The following is a 23,378-nucleotide window of genomic DNA, read 5'->3' on the forward strand; positions in this document are numbered from 1 at the left end:
CTGGGCCGTGTGCTCATGTGCTGCCTCAGCAATTACTTGCTTTCTGCATATAGAACTATTGAAATGATGAACGTCCTAGATTGCATTAGTTATAAAATATACGGTATATACAAAACTCCAACACAGAATATTGAAACACCATGAGAAACACTAAAATCCCTGTGTTTGCAGTTGAACACTTACACCCCTTTCACACTTGGGCCACCCGTTCATCAGCAATAAAGTGACGCTCATTTTAGCAGCGCTTTACCACTGTTTAAGCAGCGCTTTGACCGCTAGCGAGGCACTTTTAACCCCAAAGAAGGGGTTAAAAAACACCTGGGATGCGGAGCTTCCAAAGCGATGCCCATTCATTTGGATGGGCAGGGCAGGGCGGTGTAGGAGTGCTGTATAAAGCACTCCCAACCCGCCCCAAAGATGCTGCTCGGAGGACTTTCTTACATCCCGCAAACGCACCGCCTCAGCGTGAAAGCACTCGGGCCTTTACAGTCGGGCGGCATGGGAATCAGTTAAGCGCTATTTCTAGCGCTAAAACGCCTGAAAACTGCCTCAGTATGAAAAGGATCCTATGTAAAATCAAGCTAAAAAAGGTAAATTACATAACAAAAAGAACAACAAACTCTTCAAGGTTCCAAATTTCAAACTTCAACACAGAATATTAAAAACACACCATGTGAAAAACACTCTAAAATCCCTGTTTCCAGCTGAGCACTTAGGCCCCATCGGCCCCATCTCCCCCCCCCCAGAAAAAAAATTAAAAAGTCAGCAGCCACACATACACTACCTGTTGCCGAGAATGTGTTTCCAGCACGACAGCATCGCGCCGATTCTCGGCGACAGGGTGCCGACATCTCGCACTCGCTGGAATAGACAAAGCACATTCCAGCGAGCGAGTCATAGAAGCGACGGGGATCCGACTTGGATTCCCGCCAATTCTAATTGCAGCGTTTGGTATGAATCCTGAGGGGGAACTCCACCCCAAATTTTAAATACAAAACCGGCATGGGTCCCCCCCCCCAGGGGCATACCAGTCCCTTAGGTCTGGTATGGGTTGTAAGGAGACCCCCCCCTAAAACCGGCGTGGGGGTCTCCCCACAATCCATACCAGACCCGTATCCAAAGCACGCTGCTCGGCCGGTCAGGAAAGGAGTCCAGGGACGAGCGAGCGCCCCCCCTCCTGAGCCGTACCAGGCCGCATGCCCTCAACATGGGGGGGTTGGGTGCTCTGGTGCCCCCCCACCCCAGAGCACTCTGTCCCCATGTTGATAAGGACAGGGCCTCTTCCCGACAACCCTGGCCGTTGGTTGTCGGGGTCTGCGGGCGGAGTGCAGAGACTCCTGGAAAGTTACACCCACTACATTCCCAGGAGTCTGTGCGGTGTAGGTAAGGAAGCTTAAGCACCTAGGTGCAGGAAGAGGGAAGATTAACTATTCTGTCTAGCAACAACACTTTGAAGGCATCTAAAAAAAAAATGTCAAAGGACTAATGACTTTTTTTTAAAACTACTGATGTAATGTTATATTTATGGGTGGAACTCCACTTTAATTTTGATCAGTTTTGGTTGTTTGACATATGTATTAAACACAGTTTTGAAGAATATTTAAGCATGGCACTTTGTGCTATACTATGTTTGTTATTTGCAATATCCCGTAGCGTGCGCGCATCTATTTATACATAGATTCCAAAAGTGCAGTTTCACTATTAATTTTAAAATTCTAAAGCATTTCCCGCCTAGAGGTATAGTCCTCGTAGTTCTGTGGTCATAAACCCTGTCGCATACATCACAGGTGATATCATTTGCTGCTCAGTGATTGCAGTACTCTAGTCTTCACCTCCCCAAGGTAATACATGAAATCTGGCCTGTTAGTGGGCCCTGAGGACAGGGTTGATGACCACTGTCGTAGTCTGTTCTGACCCTGGGCTTATGTGGTCTGCAGGAGAGGAAGTCTGTCCTATAGTCTCTTATTTTCTCTCTCCCTCGCTCTCCCAGGTCTCCTCTACCACCTCCTGCATGTATCCTTCCCCATACACCCCCTTTTCTATGTGCTTGGTGTCAGAGACCCTCCAGGGAGAGCAGACGGTCACGTTACACCTGTATCTTGGAGATAAAAGCCGTTTTCTTGGTTTCCGAGTGCTTTATGGTACTAGACCAGGGGTTGACAAATTTGCTTGGAATCTAGGAGCCAGCTAAAAAAGTTAGGAGCCAGAAAACGCACCCCGTCCCAACGAGCTTGCGCGCAGAAGCAAACACATATGCGGTCGCTGCTCACGTATGTAAACGGTGTTCAAACCACACATGTGAGGTATCGCCGCGATTGGTAGAGCGAGAGCAATAATTCTAGCCCTAGACCTCCTCTGTAACTCAAAACATGCAACCTGTAGAATTTTTTAAACGTCGCCTATGGAGATTTTAAAGGGTAAAAGTTTGTCGCCATTCCACGAGCGGACGTCATTTTGAAGCGTGACATGTTGGGTATCAATTAACTCTGCATAAAATTATCTTTCATAATATTAAAAAAATGGGGATAACTTTACTGTTGTCTTATTTTTTAATTAAAAAAAAAGTGTAATTTTTTCCCCAAAAAAGTGCGCTTGTAAGACCGCTGCGCAAATACGTCAGGACAGAAAGTATTGCAACGATCGCCATTTTATTATCTAGGGTGTTAGGATAAAAATTATATATAATGTTTGGGGGTTCTAATTAGAGGGAAGAAGATGGCAGTGAAAATAGTGAAAAATTACATTTGAATTGCTGTTTAACTTGTAATGCTTAACTTGTAATACCGACGGCCACCATTCAAGGTCTGCATATACCGTCTGGGTCCCCTCCCACTGTATAAACTGCCTCCTATTAGAGGGCAAAAAGCTACTTGTAAAGAAAAATAAATACATTTTAAAAACTTAACGTAGCCCTGTTCTCTGCCCGACATCTCATTCTCTTCCTTGCATTGCCCTGCAGGGTCCGACATCCCACATTTTCCTTGCATTACACTGCAAGGTCAACTTTATTTTATCAATTTTTCAAAGATAATTATTAGTGGCTTTTACTAAATTCCACTGTCCTCGTAGTAGTACATGGGGAAAAAAATGAAACATCCAACTGAATTACAAAATCAATCTTCCTGCCTTATCCATCTATTGTAGATGTTCGGTTGAAGGAGGTTTGCCATTATCCCATAGCTATTTGTCATTGATATATGAACAGCAGCGCTCACAGTGAAGGTGTCCCCAGTCTCCCATATTTTAGGAGCAATTTTGCTTCATTATGTAAACTGGCAGTCATCGGCTCCATTAAATGGATAACTCCAGAGTAGCGTTTATTCTGTGATTGGGGCTGAGAAGACTTCTATTCCTCTGCAAACTGAAAACACCTGACCGCCAAGATGTGTGCATGTGTAATTCCTGATTTACTGCAAAAACATTTTTCATTCCAAAATATTTGTATGGTTTGAAATTAAACTGGTATTAGCTTGAAATTGCTTCATTGGAAAAAATGATGATAGGTATATTTAACTTTAAAGAGCACCTAACAAAAATTAACCAAAGTATGAGCTTTTTACATGTAAATAATATAAAAATGTAAATGATTAAACTCCAACACATGCAAAAAGTCTTCTAAAATGTCCCAATCACACAAGATTTGTTTGTGCAATCAGAGGAAAAAAAATTCCCAAAAAAGGATCAGTTACATTCCCACCCATCAAGAATTTTTGCATGTGTTGGGAGTTTGATCACAGACCCTTATATCATATTATCTTATGTGTACCGTATTTTCCGGCGTATAAGACGACTCGGCGTATAAGACGACCCCCTAATTTTCCAGCCAAAATGTTGGTTTTGGGATATACTCGCCGTATAAGACTACCCCCTTCTTACTAGAGGAGAGGAGAGTGGATCGCTGCAGCTGGCTGGTGATCAGTATGAGCTGTTATTTTCAGCTTTTTTTTTTGCACAGATATGTCTGTGATCACCTGCGCACATCTGTACATGATTATTTGCTTACATATGTCCGTGATCACACAAACCAATTATTATACACTTAACAGATTTTTTACCAAAAACATGTAGTAGAATACATTTTGGCTTAATTTATGACAAAATTTGATTTTATTGGATTTTTCAAAAAATATTTTATTTGGATTTTTTTAAACTTCTGCTCTTTCTTCGCTTATATCGCAAAAAATAAATGGAGCCGTGAATAAATACCACCAAAATAAATCTCTATTTGTGTGAACAAAATAACAAATTTCATTTGGTACAGTGTAGCATGACCGTGCAATTCTCATTGAAAATGCGAGTGCTGAAAGCTGAAAATTGGTCTGGGGGCGAAAGTGCCCAGTATTGATGTGGTTAAAAAGGCAGAAGTTTTTTTTTTTTTTTTACCTTGCTATAGGGGCACTTCAAACTATACTTTGCAGGAGGAGCCAGAAGCGTTGATGGGGGACCCCAAGAGAGGAGAAATCAGGGCAGCTCTGTGCAAAACCATTACACAGAGCAGGCAAGTATGTTTGTTGTATTAAAAAAAATTGTTTGTTATAACATTTTGTAAATAACCATTTTCTCCTTTACTGATGATCACTGATGAGCGTGGATGAGGCAACACTGACAGGCATTGATTGATGGCATGGATGGGCATCACTGATTAGGAGGCACTGACAGGTATTGCTGGTGGGCACAGATTGGCACCCATGGCCACCAGGGATGCTGTACCTGGTGGCCATCCCTAGTGGTGCAGTGTGGGCATTTACAGGGGGCTGTGCTGATAATCGGCAGAACCCCCCCCCCCCCGTCAGGATATCCTGACGCGAGTAAGAAAAAGTTGATTAACGGCTCTTCCTGTTTACATCATGATCAGCCGTGATTGGACACAGCTGATAGTGTTGTAAAGAGTCTCCGTCAGACTCTACCTAGATCGGAGTTGAGGTGCGTCAGACTGACACGCCGCAACGCGCGCCCCCGGGGTTGATGATCACCTCATATGATTACCGATCAGGATAACACAACCACTTTGCTATACGGAGGGCGGCAAGTGGTTAAATGTTATGTGTATCAAGTAGAGGTCAACCGATATATCGGCCGATTTTTGGCACCGGCCGATTGTTTAAAAAAAAAAAAAAAAAAAACTATTTACTTCAGTGCGACTTGCAAATAGCTTCTGTATCATAGAAGTCATTGCAAGTTGCCTGAAGTTTTCCCATGGCGTGACTTGTCTCTGGGCAGCCTACAAAGTGTGAGAAAAGAGATACAATGTTTCTACTTATCAATGAAGTGAACTCTGTGTGTAGAAGTTCTCTGTTTAATCATTTAAAGACGAAATCTTTTCTGACACTTGTTGCATACAATTAAAAAACCTGGGGTTTCTGCTAGAAAAATCACTTAGAACCCCCAAACATATTTTTTTTTTTAGCATAGACCCTAGGGATCAAAATAGCGGTATTTGCGCAGCGGTCTTTCAAACGCAATTTTTTGGGAAAAAAATACACTTTAGGCTAGGTTCACACTGCTGCGAATTCAAAATCGCGGTAAAATCGGCTGCGATTTTGCCGCGATTTAAGAGACATCTGTGCAGGGTTCAATGTAAATCGCGGCCCGAAATCGCAAAAAGTAGTACAGGAACTACTTTTTGAAATCGGTGCAGCGCCGCAGATGCGGCATTGCACCGATTAGGACAGTGCCATTGCCGACAATTGCCGCCGATTTGAGAAATGCAATTTGACATGTCAAATCGCATCTCAAATCATACCAAATCGTACCCAGTGTGAACCTGGGCTTAATGAATTAAAAAAACAACAACACACACAATCAGTAAAGTTAGCCCGTTTTTTTTTTCTCTTCGTCCAAAAGTTTTGATTACCTGTTTTTGTGCCTGCTTCCCGATTCCCTTACCGAAGATGGCTGGGGCAGCACCCGAGAGACAAATCGGCTTTGGGTGCAGACATCGCGGGCACCTAGGTCAGGTAAGTGTCCATATCTTAAAAGTCAGCAGCTGCAGTATTTGTAGCTGCTGACTTAATATTTTTTTTTCTGCGGAACTGCGCTGCTTTCACACTGGAGCGGACAGGAGTCGACGGTAAAACGCTGCTAGTTTTAGCGGTACTTTACCATCATTTTAGCGGCGCTATTCAGCCGCTAGCGGTGCGCTTATAACCCAGCTAGCAGTCGATGAAGAGGTTATGTGCCCATGTAGCACCGCTGCAAGAGCGTTTTGCAGGCGCTTCGGCAGCAGTGCCAATTCATTTCAATGGGCAGGAGCTTTGATGTAAAAGACAAAATTGATACAATGTTTAGACTTAACATTCCACTGATAGAATGTTTTAAAACTTGGCTGACTGCCCAGACTTTGACTTTTGAGGCTGAGAGCAGAAAAAAAATTCTCTGCATAATACCAAAGATCGGGAAACCCTTTGACAAGATCGCAACAGGAAAAAAAGTGTGATAACGATTCTTGACAATTAATTGTGCAGCTCTACTAGGATTTAGAATAAGGCTCCATTCACACCTAGGCGTTTTGTCGCCTGTAGCCCGATGCTACAATACGCCGGAGGGTCGAAATTGCATTGTTCTTTATGGAGACTGTTCACATCTCCTAACGCAGAACGCCGTACGTCGATAGAACGCCGAATTTCAAAAAAGTCCCGGACCCTTTTTCGGCGCGTATCGGGCGGCTTAGGCGTTCCACATAGCCGACGATACAATGTAAAAAAAAAAAAAAAAAAAAAAAAAAAAAAAAAAAGGTACACATTATTGTTTTCTAGGAAGGGAAATAGAAAATAAACTTTGGAAATGGAAAGTATACAATACATGAAAAAGGCCTCCCAAAACTGGAATACCAATTTACCATGGAGTCAAAGTGAAAAGGTTTGTCCATCGCCTTCAAAAGTATCTACAGAATGGAGAAAGACACACATTCCCATAAAACCCAACGTGTGCCACCCAGTCACATGGTCTCTTTAGGTAACACTCGAGCTCGCTGATCGCCATTTATTGACAGAATGGCTCAGTAAACAGAGCACGTCCACAATCAGCAAACCTCTCCGCTTGATCCGTAACAGAGTTCAAGTCCAAAGAATAATAGCAAGTCCTGTGTTTACTTCTTCAGCTCAATGACTTGGTGAAAATGTCTCTTCTGCTATTCCTCCCTCCCAAACAGTGTGGTTACAATCAAGGTCCAACGCTTCCAGATAATAAGAAGAAAACTCACTCAATCCAGTTACACTGGGGCTAGCCAGCTGTGGCTGCTGTAAAATGACTTTTATGCAAGAGATGTGCAGACACATGTACACAGCTGCAAGGGAGAAAGCCGACAAAATTGGGCTATAAAGTCAGCCGAGCGTGGCATGTCTCCGAAAACACCATAATAAACCTATTTCCAGCCACTTACTCTCGCACATAATATTATACCAATTCTGCTGTTCCTACCATTCACATATGGTGATTATTATTAACCCCTGTGCTCGAGACAGATGCAAATGTAAAAACAGTGCAGAGTCTGCAATTGCAGAAAGTATATATTTAAAGTAGAACTCCAGGCGAAAAAGTAAATACTTTGCTAAGCACATCTTCAGCCATACTGAAAAAAAACTTTGTAACTGCCAAATGTTTCATTGTTAAAATGCTTGGTTTGTGGCCTAAATACATATAGCCAGATTCAGGTAGGAGATACGACGGCGTATCTCCACATACGCCATCGTAGCTCTGAGGCGTCGTATCTTGGCGCCCGATTCAAAGAATCAGATACGCCAAAAAGTCTCCTACGCCGTCGTATCTTAACTGCATATTTACGCTGGCCGCTAGGGGCGTGTACGCCAATTCATGCCTAGAATATGTAAATCAGCTAGATACGCCTATTCACGAACGTACGCCCGGCGCAGTACAGATACGCCGTTTACGTTAAGCTTTTACCGGCGTAAAGTTACCCCTGCTCTATAAGGCGTACCAATGTTAAGTATGGACGTCGGAAGAGCGCCTAATTTTCCGTCGATTACGTTGTTTGCGTAAGTCGTTCGCGAATAGGGCTGTGCGTCATTTACGTTCACGTCGAAAGCATTGGCTTTTTGCGGGTTAATTTGGAGCATGCGCACTGGGATACTTTCATGGACAGCGCATGCGCCGTTCGTAAAAAGAGTCATTTACGTGGGGTCACAGTAGATTAACATAAAACACGCCCACATGTTCCATATTTGAATTAGGCGGGCTTATGCCGGCCTATTTACGCTACGCCGCCGCAACTTTGCTTTGTGAATACTGCACTTGCCTGTCAAAGTTGCGGAGGCATAGCATAAATAGGATACGTTACACCCGCCCACAAATACGCGCTCCCTACGTGAATCTGGGCCTCAATCTACTGTGCAGTTTCCGGTTATGACCAGTTCTTTTGGCTTGTCGCCTACCTGCCCTGCATGTAGTTTACAGAAAACAATGCTTTGAGTCAAACCACCACCATCTTGTAAGATGGGGTTCTTGGTGGGAGTGAGTGCCCATTTAGACAAAACTGCATTAAAACTAGAGGTGCGCATCTTCAGCGGTCTCACGATTATCCTGTCTTCGATTCCGCGGTGCATCACGATTACTGCCCATGGTTTTCATCAAAAATCCATTAGTGGAGCTTCATCAGTGCAGCCTTATATGTGACCATCATTGCAGCCTCATCAGTCCCCATTAATGCAGCCTCAACAGTGCCTGGATGATACAGAGTGGGGATCTCCAGATGTGACACAGCTTGCTTGGATTTAAATTGCCTGGATGGCCACTGTCAACAAAGTCCTGACGCCACATGTCACACCGATTAGATTTCCAGGCATTGCACCAGTGTGCCATCTATCATAGGAGCTGGTCTAGGAGGAGACACTGTTACAGTGGCCGCGCTGTGTTTCAGATCACACACACACACACACACACACACACACACACACACACACACACACACACACACACACACACACACGGAGAGGTGGAGGGAAGGGAGGACTTAGACGGGGGCCAATGATGTAATTGATGCAATCGCGATGTAGCCATTGTCTGCATCGATGCAGAATCGTTTAAAGCGCATGTGCCACTAAAAAAATATATTAAAAGCCAGCAGCTACAAATACTGCAGCTGCTGACTTTTAATATAAGGACACTTACCTGTCCTGGAGTCCAGCGGCGTCCGCAGCAGAGGACGAGCGATCGCTCGTCACCCTGCTGCTCCCCCCTCCATCCACGGTGAGGGAACCAGGAAGTGAAGCGCTCCGGCTTCACTGCCCGGTTCCCTACGGCGCATGCGCGAGTCGCGCTGCGCCCGCCGATTGGCTCCCGCTGTGTGCTGGGAGCCGAGTGTTCCCAGCATACAACGGGGGACGGACGGGAAGCAGAGAAAAAACCCGTCTTTTGCCCGTATCGTAGGGCCGGAAGTGGGTGCAGATACCTGTCTGTAGACAGGTATCTGCACCCCCCTCCCCCCTGAAAGGTGTCAAATGTGACACCGGAGGGGGGGAGGGTGCCGATCAGCGGGACTCCACTTTAGAGTGGAGATCCGCTTTAAGGCTGCATCGCGATGCATCAATTACATGATTATTTTCAACACCCCTAGGCAAAACTGGTCATAGATGGATCAAACTGAGATGTTCAGCAGGAAGCGGCTGAATTTTGATTAATGTGTGGCTGCTCAAGCTTGACAGAAGTTGAACAGGCTTGTTGGAAAGCTTTTCTATCAGCTGCTGCAGCTGATCAATCCACCTAGCTGCAGCCACTGATTGGTGTATTCTGACAGCAGAATACTGTCATATTACAATGCCTTAGCTGGGAGAATTCCTCTATCCTCCTTGCTTGTATGGATAGAGGAATCAGTTTTTTTTCTGTTCAACCCACTGACAAAAAAAAAAAATGGGACGATGCCATCGACCATTATAAAAAAAAAAATAATAATAATAATAATAATAATAATAAAAAAGGGGATGCAGATTAGGCTGCAATTAAAACAAAACAAGTCCTTTTTCCCCATAAAGGGTTGTTGTTTTTCACATACTAATATGAGGTCATCTTACATGGCCTTCTGAGATTTAATCAGATCTTAGCCTATCAAAGCTAGTTAATCTGGGAACTCAAGAAAAACTGCTCATATGAGTCCTATTATCTCTGTGAAAGATGAATTGTTGAATAAAGACCAGTACAGTTATTGAGAGAAGTATGTTTTGTTTTTTGCTATTCATACTTACCTCGGTGGATGGAGCATCAGGCTGATGCTGCAGCTGTTCCCCGGCGTCTCTGCACTGAGAACTGAACCACCAATGGCTCAGTTCTCACTCCTCCCCGAGCAGAGCCATACTGAATGACTTCTGCTCTACTTCTCAGCGCTTATTGGAGCGCCAAGCAGTGGAGGGGCGGGGAGAGGCTGTCTCGGCGACTCGCTGAGACTGCCATCAATCAGGGCAGCTGGCGGATCCCTCTCTTCGCTGAAAACGGGTCACAGGAGTACAAAACAAATTGCACTCCTGTGACCCAGAGGAGAAAAAAAAACAACAAAAGAGTAGCGCTAATCATACGTGCAAATAAACAGCAAACATGCAAGACCCTTATGCATGAGGGACATAAGTGTGGTAAAGTTCACAAGAGGCCAAACTAAGTGAATACGATTGGTGAAAAATGTTCAATAAAAGTTCAATAATTGCTCCAACAAAAAAGTGACTTAGTGCTGAGAAGGAAGTGAGGTATAATTTTGATAGGGAGTCCACCACCAAGAAAGATCAGAGGCTTACCAGATGTCGTGGACCTAAATAGGTGTACACCTAATAGGTCACAAGGGCTTAATGGTAGCGGTGTCTTGGCTTCAGGATAACTTGAACGGCACACAGGAGGATGGTTCCCAAAATTGATGTGGTGAACCATGAGACCATAAGGACATAGACCAATGTTTGACAATAGTCAGCAATAATGAGCAGAACGGCTCACACTCAATGAGTCCAGAGGTTCAGAACGTAGCAAACCCAGGAAGGAAAAAATGAAATGGACATAGTGTGATACTGTTTAAAAATTTACTTGATTGAAAGAAGTAAAAGTTTACACTCACATAGCAACAGATGATTCAAGCATAAAAACATAAGCAGTGGGGTCAACGGGTCCCAACGGCAGTGGATTGGCTGCAGTCACTGTTTGGCCAACAATTTTTCAATTGAACTTGTTGAGCAAAGTGGAAATATGTTGCGTTTAGCCGAGTAAATTCATACCCAACATGTCACGCTTCAAAATTGCGTCTGCTCGTGGAATGCCGACAAACTTTTACCCTTTAAAATCTTCATAGGCGACGTTTAAAAAAAAAAAAATCTACAGGTTGCATGTTTTGAGTTACAGAGGAGGTCTAGGGCTAGAATTATTGCTCTCACTCTACCAATCGCAGCGATACCTCACATGTGTGGTTTGAACACCGTTTACATATGCGGGCGCTGCTCACGTATGTGTTCGCTTCTGCGCGCAAGCTCGTCGGGACGGGGTGCGTTTTCTGGCTCCTAACTTTTTTAGCTGGCTCCTAGATTCCAAGCAAATTTGTCAAACCCTGGGCCATAGGAAAGGCCATCTTGCTACACCCCACACTCCTGCACAGTAATGATAGAGCGAGAAGGGGGCAAGCAGACATCTTGTTACACCCACCAGAGTTTTAGATTTCACAGTTATTTTCAACACAAAACGGAGCTTAAATGCTTAAAGCGTTTGTAAAGGAATTTTTTTTTTACCTTTAAAATAACAAACATGTCATACTTACCTCCACTGTGCAGTTCATTTTGCACAGAGTGGCCCCGATCCATGTCTTCTGGGGTCCCTCGACGGCTGTCTCCGACCCTCCCCACAATTACTCACCACAGTCATGCGAGAGCTTGCATGGTGGTCAGTAATTGGGGGCACGCTCCCATTATACAGCAAGCGGCCATAGCTGCTCACTGAATCACTCGGCCCCGCCCCTCGGCGCGCCGCGTCACTGGATGTGATTGACAGCAGCGCCAGCCAATGGCTGCGCTGCTCTAAATCCATCCGCTCTAGCCAATCAGCGGCCAGGCTGAGCGGCAAAGAGGATATTGGGACTTTCAAGGGGTCAGGTAAGTATAACGGTGGCTTGGGAGGGGGGGGGGGGGCTGCAGCGGCAGCATTCGATGTTTTTTCACCTAAATGCATAGATTGCATTAAGGTGAAAAAAAAAATTCTTTACAACTCCTTTAAGTACAGTATTTGTAAATCCGATGGACTGTTTAGATGTTACATTTTAAAAGCAGCAGCAAAACGGCTGACCTTACATGGTTGCTAATGTGACAGAACACCTCTGATTTTTACATTTAAACAGTCCGTCGGATTTACAAATACTGGGCCCTATAGAATAAAATGGTGGGTGTTGCAATATGGTGGACCCCCAATCTACCCCCCTGGGGGGGGTAGATTGGGGGTCCACCATCCTTATGTTCAACATTAAATATTCAGCGGACACTCTGCGTGGCCCAAGGAATACCGCCGCAAGACTACCAGCCTCCACCAAAAAAATACTAAGGAAAGAACACCTGCTAAGAATCAATCGACCGCCAAAAACAGGATGACATCACTTCAACTACAACACCTATAATGCGCCCTGATCAACACCAGATCTGCAAGTCAAGCACAGACAGGAAATTCACGACTTCATCAGCCAACACAACATAGATTGCCTCTTTATCACGGAAACCTGGCTAACACTGGACAAACACCATCCTAGCAGAATTAGTGCATCGAATTCGAACTATTGCATCCTAACCGAGCATAGAATTGGGTAAAGAGGAGGAGGCCTAGCAGTGATCTACAAATCCCACCTCTCTCTCTCTCTCATCAAACCAACTCTACAGAACTCATCGCCTTTCATGGAAACACTCACTCTCCAACGCCAAATACCCCAGAACACTGTGTACATACTGCTATGCTACAGACCACCGGGACCAAAGACACACCTCGCATTGAATTCATCTCGACATATACCTTGAAAACCAAACACCTAATGCTACTCAGGGATTTCAACCTCTGGGATAACTCCACCCAGGACCCCATAGCCTGCATCGACTAACTGGAAGAATTAGGTCTGCAGCAACTGATAATATGCGTGGGAGCATGTTTCGGGGCACACTTGACCTAATCTTCAAACAAAACATGGACATCAACACACTTGACAACACTCCTCTACAGTAGTAGTAGTAATAGTAGTAGTAGTAGAACAGCTACAACTCTATTTGGACACCCACAAACTCCTGGATCCACTACAAATTGGGTTTCCGCCCAGGCCACGGGACAGAAACGGTGCCCTTGAAGCAGCGGACGGTGCTGCTGGACCTCAGTGCAGCTTTCGACACAGTAGACCACAAAATTCTGCTCACTCGTCTCACAGAAGTAGCTAGAGTTGCAGACTCAGATCTACCCTGGTTTGCGTCATTCCTAGAAAAATCGATCCCAGACAGTGAAACTAGGAGCCTTCACTTCGGAGACACGCACCATCATATGCAAAGTCCCTCAAGGATCACCCCTATCGCCCGTGCTCTTCAACATCTACATCCGCCCACTCCTCAAAATCATCAGCAAACAGGACCTGCTCTACCACTCCTACGCCGGCGACACTCAACTTTATTTTCGCATCATCAACAAAAAAGACCAATATCACAGACTAGAAAAAATGCCTAACAATATACAATGGGAAAACAGAGCTCCCTCAAACTCAACAGAACTTTTCTTTCTCCACACAAAGCGAAAGACAAACTCTAGGACGACTTGGACACCACCCACCATCCTTGGACAAACCATCACCCCAAGCACCAAAGTCAAAGGCCTCAGAGTCATCTCAGTAGTCAGGGGAGCTCACCATCTTTTCCGCTTGCTGCGTAGACTCATGCCCTTCATCCCGGAAGAGGACACAGCAGTAGTAGTAACAATCATCAATTCCCGACTCGACTACGCAAACTCCCTCTACCTAGGACTACCTAAATACCAGATTTCTCGTCTACATGTCATCCAGAACACAGAAGCCCGACTGGTAACAGGAGAAAAAAAAAACCTGGGAATTAATCACCCCGGCCCTGAGGACTCTCCATTGGCTATCCGTAAAGGATCGGGTTACATTCAAGACCCTCTGTCTCACCCACAAATGCACACAAGGAAACACGCATCAATACTTATGCCTCCACATCCCCAAGTCCCGCTACAAATCTAAAGGAGAGCGAAGATTCGCAGTCCAAGGACCACGGCTATGGAACGCTCTACCCACAAACATCCGCATGGAATAAAACCATCGAACCTTCAGGAAAAAACTTAAGACCCACCTCTTCTGAAGGATCTGGACGACACTGGGCACAAGCGCCTTGAGGCGATTTAGTTCACATTTGTATCGCTATACAAGTTACTCACTCTCACATTTTTGTAAATATTTTACTATATCTTTTCATGTGACAGCACTGAAGAAGTGACACTTTGCTACAATGTAAAGTAGTGAGTGTACAGCTTGTATAACAGTGTAAATTTGCTCTCCTCTCAAAATAGCTCAACACACAGTCATTAATGTCTAAACAGCTGCAACAAAAGTGAGTACACCCTTAAGGCCCCATGCACACTGGGGCATTTTTCATGCGGTACAGCGCTAAAAATAGCGCTGCTATACCGCATGAAAAATCATGCCCTGTAGTGTTCAATGTGAAAGCCCGAAGGCTTTCACATTGAAGCGGAGCGCACCAAAAGTCCTGCTAGCCGCATCTTTACCGCGGTATAGGAGCGGTGTGTTCACCGCTCCTATACCGCGCCTTCCCATTGAAATCAATGGGAAAGCGCGGTAATGCGGGCGGTATTAACCCTTTTTCGGCCGCTAGCGGGGGTTAAAACCTCACCGCTAGCGCCCGAATATCGCGGTAAATACGACGGTATAGCCGCGCTACAAATAGCGCGGCTATAACGTCACCGCGGCTGCACGCCTCAGTGTGAAAGCAGCCTAAGTGAAAATTTACTAATTGGGCCCAATTAGCCATTCTCCCTCCTTGATGTCATGTGACTCGTTCGTGTTACAAGATCTCAGGTGTGAATGGGGAGCAGGTGTGTTAAATTTGGTGTTATCGCTCTCACTCTCTCATACTGGTCACTGAAAGTTCAACATGGCACCTCATGGCAAAGAACTGTTGCTCTGCATAAAAATGGCCTAGGCTATAAGAAGTAGAGGTCGACCGATATGGGTTTTTCTCTGGCCGATGCCGATATTTAGAAATCGCGGCGGCCGATAGCCGATTTATGATGCCGATTTTTTTGGGCCGATATGTTAAGCTGATTTTTCAGGCGCTTTTGGGCTAAACAGTAAAGTTAGCCCATATTTTTTTTTCGTCCAAAAGTTTTCATTACCTGTTTTTGTGTAATATATATATATATATATATATATATATATAAATAATTACACAAAAAGAGGTAATGAAAACTTTTGGACGAAAAAAAAATATGGGCTAACTTTACTGTTTAGTTATTTTTTTTTTTATTTGTTAAAGTATATTTTTTTTCCCCAAAAAAATGTGTTTGAAAGACCACTGCGCAAATACCGTGTAACATTAAATATTGCAGCAATCGCTATTTTATTTCCTAGGGTCTCTGCTAAAATTATATATATATATATATATATATATATATATATATATATATATATATATATATATATATATATATATAATGTTTGGGGGTTCCAAGTAATTTTCTAGCAGAAAATACAGGATTTTTACTCGTAAGCAACAAGTGTCAAAAAAGATTTAGCCTTTAAATGGTTAAACTGAGAACTCTCCTACAAGGAGTTCAGTTCATTGATAAGTAGCAACATTGTATCTCTTTTCTCAAAACTTGGCAGGCTGCCCAGAAGAGAGAGAAGTCTTCTACGGGAAGCTTCAGGCAACTTGCATTGACTTCTATTACAGAAGCTTTTTGCAAGTCGAGGTGCTGAAGTTTAAATCGGCTTTTTTAAAGCACAAATCGGCCGATCCAGATTAATTAAAAAACGCCAAATATCGGCCGATATATCGGTCGACCTCTAATAAGAAGATTGCCAAGACCCTGAAACTGAGCTGCAGCATGGTGGCCAAGACCATACAGCAATTTAACAGGACAGGTTGCACTTAGAACAGGCCTTACCACGGTTGACCAAAGAAATTGAGTGCACGTGCTCAGTGTCATATCCAGAGGTTGTCATTGGGAAATAGACATATGAGTGCTGCCAGCATTGCTGCAGAGGTTGAGGGGTCAGCCTGTCAGTGCTCAGACCATACGCAGCACACTGCATCAAATTAGTCTGCATGGCTGTTGTCCCAGAAGGAATACCAAGGACATGGATTACTGGAACCATGTCTTGTGGTCTGATGAGACCAAGACAAACTTATTGGTTCAGATGATGTCAAGCGTGTGTGGCAGCAACTAGATGAGGAGTACAAAGACAAGTGTGTCTTGCCTACAGTTAAGCATGGTGGAGTGCCATGGTCTGGGGTTGCATGAGTGCTGCCAGTATTGGGGAGCTACAGTTCATTGAGGGAACCATGAATGCCAACATGTACTGTGATCTACTGAAGCAGAGCATGATCCCCTCCCTTCGAAGACTGGGACGCAGGGCAGTATTCCAACATAACAACCCCAAACACACCTACAAGACGACCACAGACTTGCTAAAGAAGCTGAGGGTAAAGGTGATGGACTGGCCAATCATGTCTCCAGACCTGAACCCTATTTAGCATCTGTGGAGCATCCTCAAAACGGAAGGAGCGCAAAGTCTCTTAAGGCCGTACACACGATCGGAAAATCGGAAGTCAAATTTCATCTAACGATTTGCTGATTTTCGGTTCGTTAGTACGGCGTTTGATAGCAGATTCTGGTTTTTCGTCAGACAAACATGTGCTGGAAAATAATGGTGGCCACACAAAATATTAACACTTTGGGCCCAATTTGTACATTTTCACTTAGGGGTGTACTCACTTTTGTTGCCAGTGGTTTAGACACCAATGGCTGTGTGTTGAGTTATTGAGGGGACAGAAAATTTACACTATAGACGCTATAGAAAAAATAAAATATATACATATCGCGCTGTAACTCAAAATGGCACATTATATATTTATTAAGCAGCCAGCACAGCCAAAGACAGTTGGCAAACAACACACATAAAAACATACTCCGTTGTGACATGACGCTACTCTTGTATATCAAAGCAAAATGTATTAAAACATTTTGCTTGTCTTACTCCAAGGTTTTACTGTATCAGGACTGTTTGATTATTTATTTAATCACCCTTACATTGAATTCACTTAGTTACTGTGTTATCATTTGTACTTATTTGGTTTAATAATTTGAGACACACAGATCTCTCTCTCATTGTAGCAAAGTGTAATTTCTTCAGTGTTGTCGCATGAAAAGATATAATAAAATATTTACAAAAATGTGAGGGGTGTACTCACTTTTGTGAGAATAGAGTATATATTTATATTAGATTGTAAGCTCTTCGGAGTCCTTCTTAATCCTCTTGTATTTTATTGTAATATAACTGTATTGGCCCTTTTATATTGTAAAGTGCTGCATAAACTGTTGGTGCTATATAAATCCTGAATATATATATATATATATATATATATATATATATATATATATATATATATATATATATATATATATATATATATATATATATATATATATATATATATATAATGGCTGCAACTAACGATTATTTTCATAATCGATTAATCGAATAATAGCCTTAAAAAATAAATAAAAAATAAATATTTTTGTTTGGCCCAATTTGTTGTTGGGCAAATTGCAAAACACAAATTGCCGCAAAAACACATTCCACGCTTTTCTGCAGCTTCTCCATTGAAGTATATTGAACCAAAAAACTAAATAAAATAGCACCGTTTTGTGTTAAAAAGTCCTTGCCCTTTCCAAATACGCAGCAGCTGAACGTGTCCCATAGGAAAACATGTAAATGAACTGTAGTGTGTTTCTGCAAAAAGCACCAAAAACAGAGGTGTGACCCCAGGCCTGAGATGTTTAGTAACATAATGGGGGGGGGGGTTAAAAAAAAAAAAAAAAAGTACAAAAAGAGCAAATAATCGCTACTGTAAGGGGTTCATTTTTTTTTACTGTCCGACAGTGAAAGTAATATTTACAGTAGCGATTTGCTTTTTTGTACTATATAGGGCTAATTTTAGTTGTTTTAACCCCATTATGTTACTGGCCGATTAATCGATTATGAAAATTGTAATCGAGTGTGTGTGTGAATATGAATATATATATATATATATATATATATATATATATATATATATATATAATTACATATTACATTACACACAAGTTTGGGGGGTTCCAAGTATTTTTTTTGTGTCTAGAAACATTTTTTCATGTATGGGAGAAGTGTCAGTATTGAAGTTGTGAAGTACAGACAGGTACACTTTATTTCCCTGTTTGTATTGGGCTGTATGGAGGAGACAAGTGTCACCCCCTGATAAGCCTGCAGTCAGTGACAGACATGTGCACACACTATATACAGCCAGTCCATTAGAAGTATATATATAATAGTATATAGCACAGTATATAACGATCAGCTCCCCCATCTAATGACATGCACGGTGACAGAAGCCTGTCCATGTCGCTGTCCGGTGCCGGGTGACAGCTGGCCTCTCGGATGTCCCAGCAATTACTTAATGATCCATCACCCAGACACACCGGAGAGCCGCCTGCCTCCGCCAGCATCCCTCACCCGGCTGACACGCATCACTCACCTGAGCCAAGCGGCGGACAGAGAACGATAACATGTCGTACGGATCGCACAGCACCCGGGCCTCCCGCACACCTCTGATCAGCACCGGGGAAACACGTGGGACTGAGCATGCGCACTATAAATCCGCCACGCTGCTACTCTCTCTGCAAGTGGACGAGCACACCGCGCATGCGCCCCGCCCGAGCTGCCTCCTAGGAAGTGTAGTTTACCCCTCCTAACCTTCTTATCCCAATCCTAACGCCTGGACACAGTTTGTGCAACTTTGGTTAAAACTAGCAGGCGGTGCAATCCAGCTGAGATCAGTGGGGTGATCATATGCTGAGTTTGGCGGATTGCAGATATTTAAAATGAAATGCAGGGACATATTATATTTTTGTTTACTAGTAATGGCGGCAATCAGCGACTCTCTGCATGCACCATAGACATCGGGCGCAGGCGCGCTGAGTGTGCCGCTACTAATGGCATTATGCCGTTAGTGGCGGCTCACGCGCATGCGCGGAAGCGGCGTCATCGCTGCTCCGGCCAGTCACTCCGAGTATCGTGGCGCTTCGGAGGAGGCGAACGAGGGCCGCTGCAGGGGGCTTCGAACTCAAGTAAGTAATTCATAATGAGCTAGTATGCTATGCATACTAGCTCATTATGCCTTTGTCTTGCAGGTTGTCTTTTAAAAAAAAATTTAGACGACAGAGTTTACTTTCTCTTTAATCGGGAGCCGTGTGGTGTGAGATGGTGGCTTGGCGCTCGCTGTGCTGCACTGAAGTAGTGCTGGGACAAGGTCATCTAGAGCTCAGGGCCAAGGTGCCAAACTGCGTTCACCCCAGGGTTGCCACCTTTTCTAAGGCTCCATTCACATCTGAGCTATCCGAATCATGGGTGGAATCGCCACCATTCAAAATAGTGGCAAATTACGGGGTGCCCGTGCGCTCCCTATCACTTCCAATTGGCACCCCAATCGTGACATGATTTTCTTGCAATTGTCGCCCATCTAATCGTGGTAAAATTGCGCAAACAAAATCGCAGGACGCCCATCACCCAAAAGAAGTAAAAGGACTTTGCGATGGAGGTGCCATTGGAAGTGACGGAGAGTGCACAGGCGACTTGCGATTTGCCGCTATTTCGAATCGCGGCAATTCCACCTGTGATTCGGATTGCTCAGATGTAAACAGAGCCTTAAAGCCAAATCCAAACACTTTAGCAGCTTGGGACACCTTTGGGTGTGCATAGTGTGTCACAGCGAACAGTGGGTGTGGCCAAATTGCCCCCCCAGTGATGCAACGCCTGCCCCCAGACAGCTGCCCGCAGCAACAGATTTGAGTGTGATTATCTTGGTTACTTGGAGAGCCACAGCCCGGTCAGAATAATGTGTCTGGGTTGCAGTCCGTCTAAAACCCAGACATATGATTTAAAAACCGGACTGTCCGGATGTATCCCGGACTGGCCTAAGAGGATACCAGGAAATTTCCCAGTAGGCCGCCTGCCCTGGGGTCGCTTTGAGTTGCGGCTGCAGCGCTCTGCTCCCTCTCTCCTCCTTCTGTGTATCACGGAGCTGGGTCTGTGTTTTCGGTGGCCGCGCTGGAACAAGGTCCCGCCCTCCTAGACCAGCTTAAGTGATAGTAGATAGAATCAGTGTTCCGCCTATGACACAAGCCGGTCTAGGGGGGCGGGACCTTGTTACAGCATGGCTGCCGAACACAGACCCAGCCTGCTCTGTGATACACAGTGAGGCTGTAATGATGGGCACAGTGAGGGTGCAATGGTGGGCACAGTGAGGCTGCAATTGTGGGCACAGTGAGGCTGCATCCACAGGCACAGTGAGGATGCAATGGTGGGCACAGTGATGCTGCATTCATGGACACAGTGAGGCTTCATTTGATGGGCACAGTGATGCTGCATTGATGGGCACAGTGAGGCTGCATTGATGGGCACAGTGAGGCTGCATTGATGGGCACAGTGAGGCTGCATTCATGGGCACAGTGAGGCTGCATTCATGGGCACAGTGAGGCTGCAATGGTGGGCAAAGTGAGACTGCATTCATGGGCACAGTGAAGTTGCATTGATGGGCACAGTGAGGCTGCAATTGATGGGCACAGTGAGGCTGCATTTGATTGGCACAGTGAGGGTGCATTGATGGGCACAGTGAGGCTGCATTTGATTGGCACTGATGAGGCTGCATTTGATGGGCACTAGTGAGGCTTGTATCACGTCTGCAGTCTCTGAGGGAGTCTGGAGAGGAGCCAAGAGTGGGAGTGCCGCCGGGATGAGGGTCATGGGAGATGTCAGACGTGTGTGGACTGTGGTGAAGAGACTGTAGGATAAAACCAGAGCCACGAGCTGGAGCCGACTGACTGATCCCTGCACAGTGCACTTGAGAGTAGGTCAGTGACAGCACCATTAGCCCAGTCTGAGGGGGTCACTGATGTAAGGGTGAACCAGCCCTTTGACATGCGTTAGTAAAACTACATAGCATCACAACTACTTAGTGCATCCTGGTGGGTTATACCGCGTTTCTTTCTTTCAGGACAAATTGTCCCCTCATTTGGTTATAAATGGTAATGGATATTTTTTTTCCAATAGTAATATATATATATATATATATATATATATATATATATATATCACTTTTTTATATTTTTTTTATCTAGCTTTATAATTACCATAACCTACCACCTAAGAAGAAGTCCCTAATAAATTCTCCTGCTCTTGACAATTGTAACAATGTAGCAGAGACCCACTTGGATGGTCCCTTGATGGTGCAAACAGCCAGGCATGGGGTATTTTCAGCCAGATGCATTTGTTACTAAACCTACAACAGTAAAATCAGTCTGTATATGCAGTAAAGCATGCTTGTTATACTTACTGTGGAACCTAAGCGGTTAAACCTCTGCATTGTGTAAAAAGGCTGCTTGATTTTGTCTTCTCTGATCCTCTCCTTTTTCCACAGTCCCCGATTCATCTCCTGATAGAATAAAGCCTTTCGAGTCACTCTGCACATGCTCAGTTTTGTGCGTAATGCTAGAGAGTTTTATTTTTCTTGGGAGGGCGCATGTGATCAGCAAAGGGCCAATCAGCACTGTCCAGCCAGACAGTCAGGGGTCATGCAGCCTCATAATACAGTCAGAGTAGAATGAAAAATCCTGCTAGAAGCTTTAACCAAACACTGATAGAAGTCACAAAACTACTTCAACTGCTGATGAGAAAAGGTATTTAGCAGTTTATAATTACTAAAACGATTTCATTTCCATGTTCTGAACTTCTGTGTACTGTTGGAGACCAAATATAGTGAATGCAGTCTCCTGGGTTTAGTAACACTTTAAGTTTTACTCAGTCCTCACACATTATTCAGGCAGATAATGTTTTTATTTGTTTTGTAGAACTGGAATAAGGATTGGGAAGAGCTTTGGAATGCCAAGAACTAGCAACTTGCAGGAGGACACTATCTTGCAATATTTAACTGACATAAAATAGAGGGCCAGATTCTCAAACGAGATACGACGGCGTATCTCCAGATACGCCGTCGTATCTCTGAGTTGCGCGGTCGTATCTATGCTCCCGATTCTTAGAATCAGTTACGCATAGATTTCCCGTAGATCCGACTGGCGTAACTGTGTTATGTTTGCGCTTCCGTCAAATTCCGCGTCGAGTATGCAAAATAGCTAAATACGCGAATTCACGAACGTACGCCCGGCCGACGCAGTACATTTACGCCGTTTACGTTAGGCTTTTCCCGGCGTATAGTTACCCCTGCTATATGGTGGCGTAAGTGCGGCGTACCAATGTTAAGTATGGCCGTCGTTCCCGCGACAAAATTTGTCAGCGGCCATTTACCGTGACTCGGCGATCAGGGATATTCCCAGGTGCACGCCCCAGAGGGAGCGCGGGAGTGTGATTCTGGGAGGACGTCATAGTCCACCCTCCCAGAGTTATCGGGCCGCGCTGTAGCCATCATTCAGCTATAGCGTGGTTGTTAATTGGTAAATTCAAAATACTAACAACAACTTACAAAGCCATCCACAACTTGGCCCCCAGCTACCTCACTAACCTAGTCTCAAAGTACCAACCTAATCATTCTATTCATTCCTCCCAAGACCTCCTGCTCTCTAGCTCCATTGTCACCTCCTCCTGGACTTCTTCTGAGCCTCTCACATCCTATGGAACTCTGTACCCTATCTGTCTGACTATCTACAATTCTATCCACTTTTAGGCAATCCATGAAAACTTTTCTCTTCAGAGAAGCCTATCCTACCCACACCTAGCAACTGTATTTCCTTCCACATTCTCCATCAGCTCATCCTCCACAGTTATTGCCTTTTGTATAATTTGGCCCTCTGATTCCCCCTGTATAGAATTGTATTGTAGCTGTACTGTATGCCCTCATGTTGTGAAGTGCTGCACAGACCGCTGGCGTTATATAAATCCTTTTTAATAATAAAAATCCCCCAAAAAAACAAACCTGTTACTGTAAGCCGCGGTTCACGTGTGGAAAACCCGCAATCCATGGATTTTTCTCACACAGCATTCAAATCGCACTGCCCTTGTGATCTGCAGCGAGTACAATCTTAACAACACCCCAAACACAGGTCGCAAACAGTGCATTAGTCTGCACCAGATTGCATGGTCCAAG

The 23,378-nt window shown here is 44.4% G+C and overlaps 1 protein-coding gene across 1 annotated transcript in view; it reads right to left on the reverse strand.

The window, feature by feature from the left end:
- Positions 1 to 18,882, reverse strand: part of SHMT2 (serine hydroxymethyltransferase 2) — a 96,342-nt gene extending 77,460 nt beyond the window's left edge. Inside the window, 1 exon segment of the mRNA XM_040340945.1 lies at positions 18,759 to 18,882. Coding sequence (XP_040196879.1) covers positions 18,759 to 18,791 — 33 coding nt within the window. The 5' untranslated portion in view covers positions 18,792 to 18,882.
- Positions 18,883 to 23,378: the final 4,496 nt, after the last annotated feature.

This window comes from Rana temporaria, chromosome 2 (assembly GCF_905171775.1).
Source record: "Rana temporaria chromosome 2, aRanTem1.1, whole genome shotgun sequence".
Classification (NCBI taxonomy): Eukaryota; Metazoa; Chordata; class Amphibia; order Anura; family Ranidae; genus Rana; species Rana temporaria.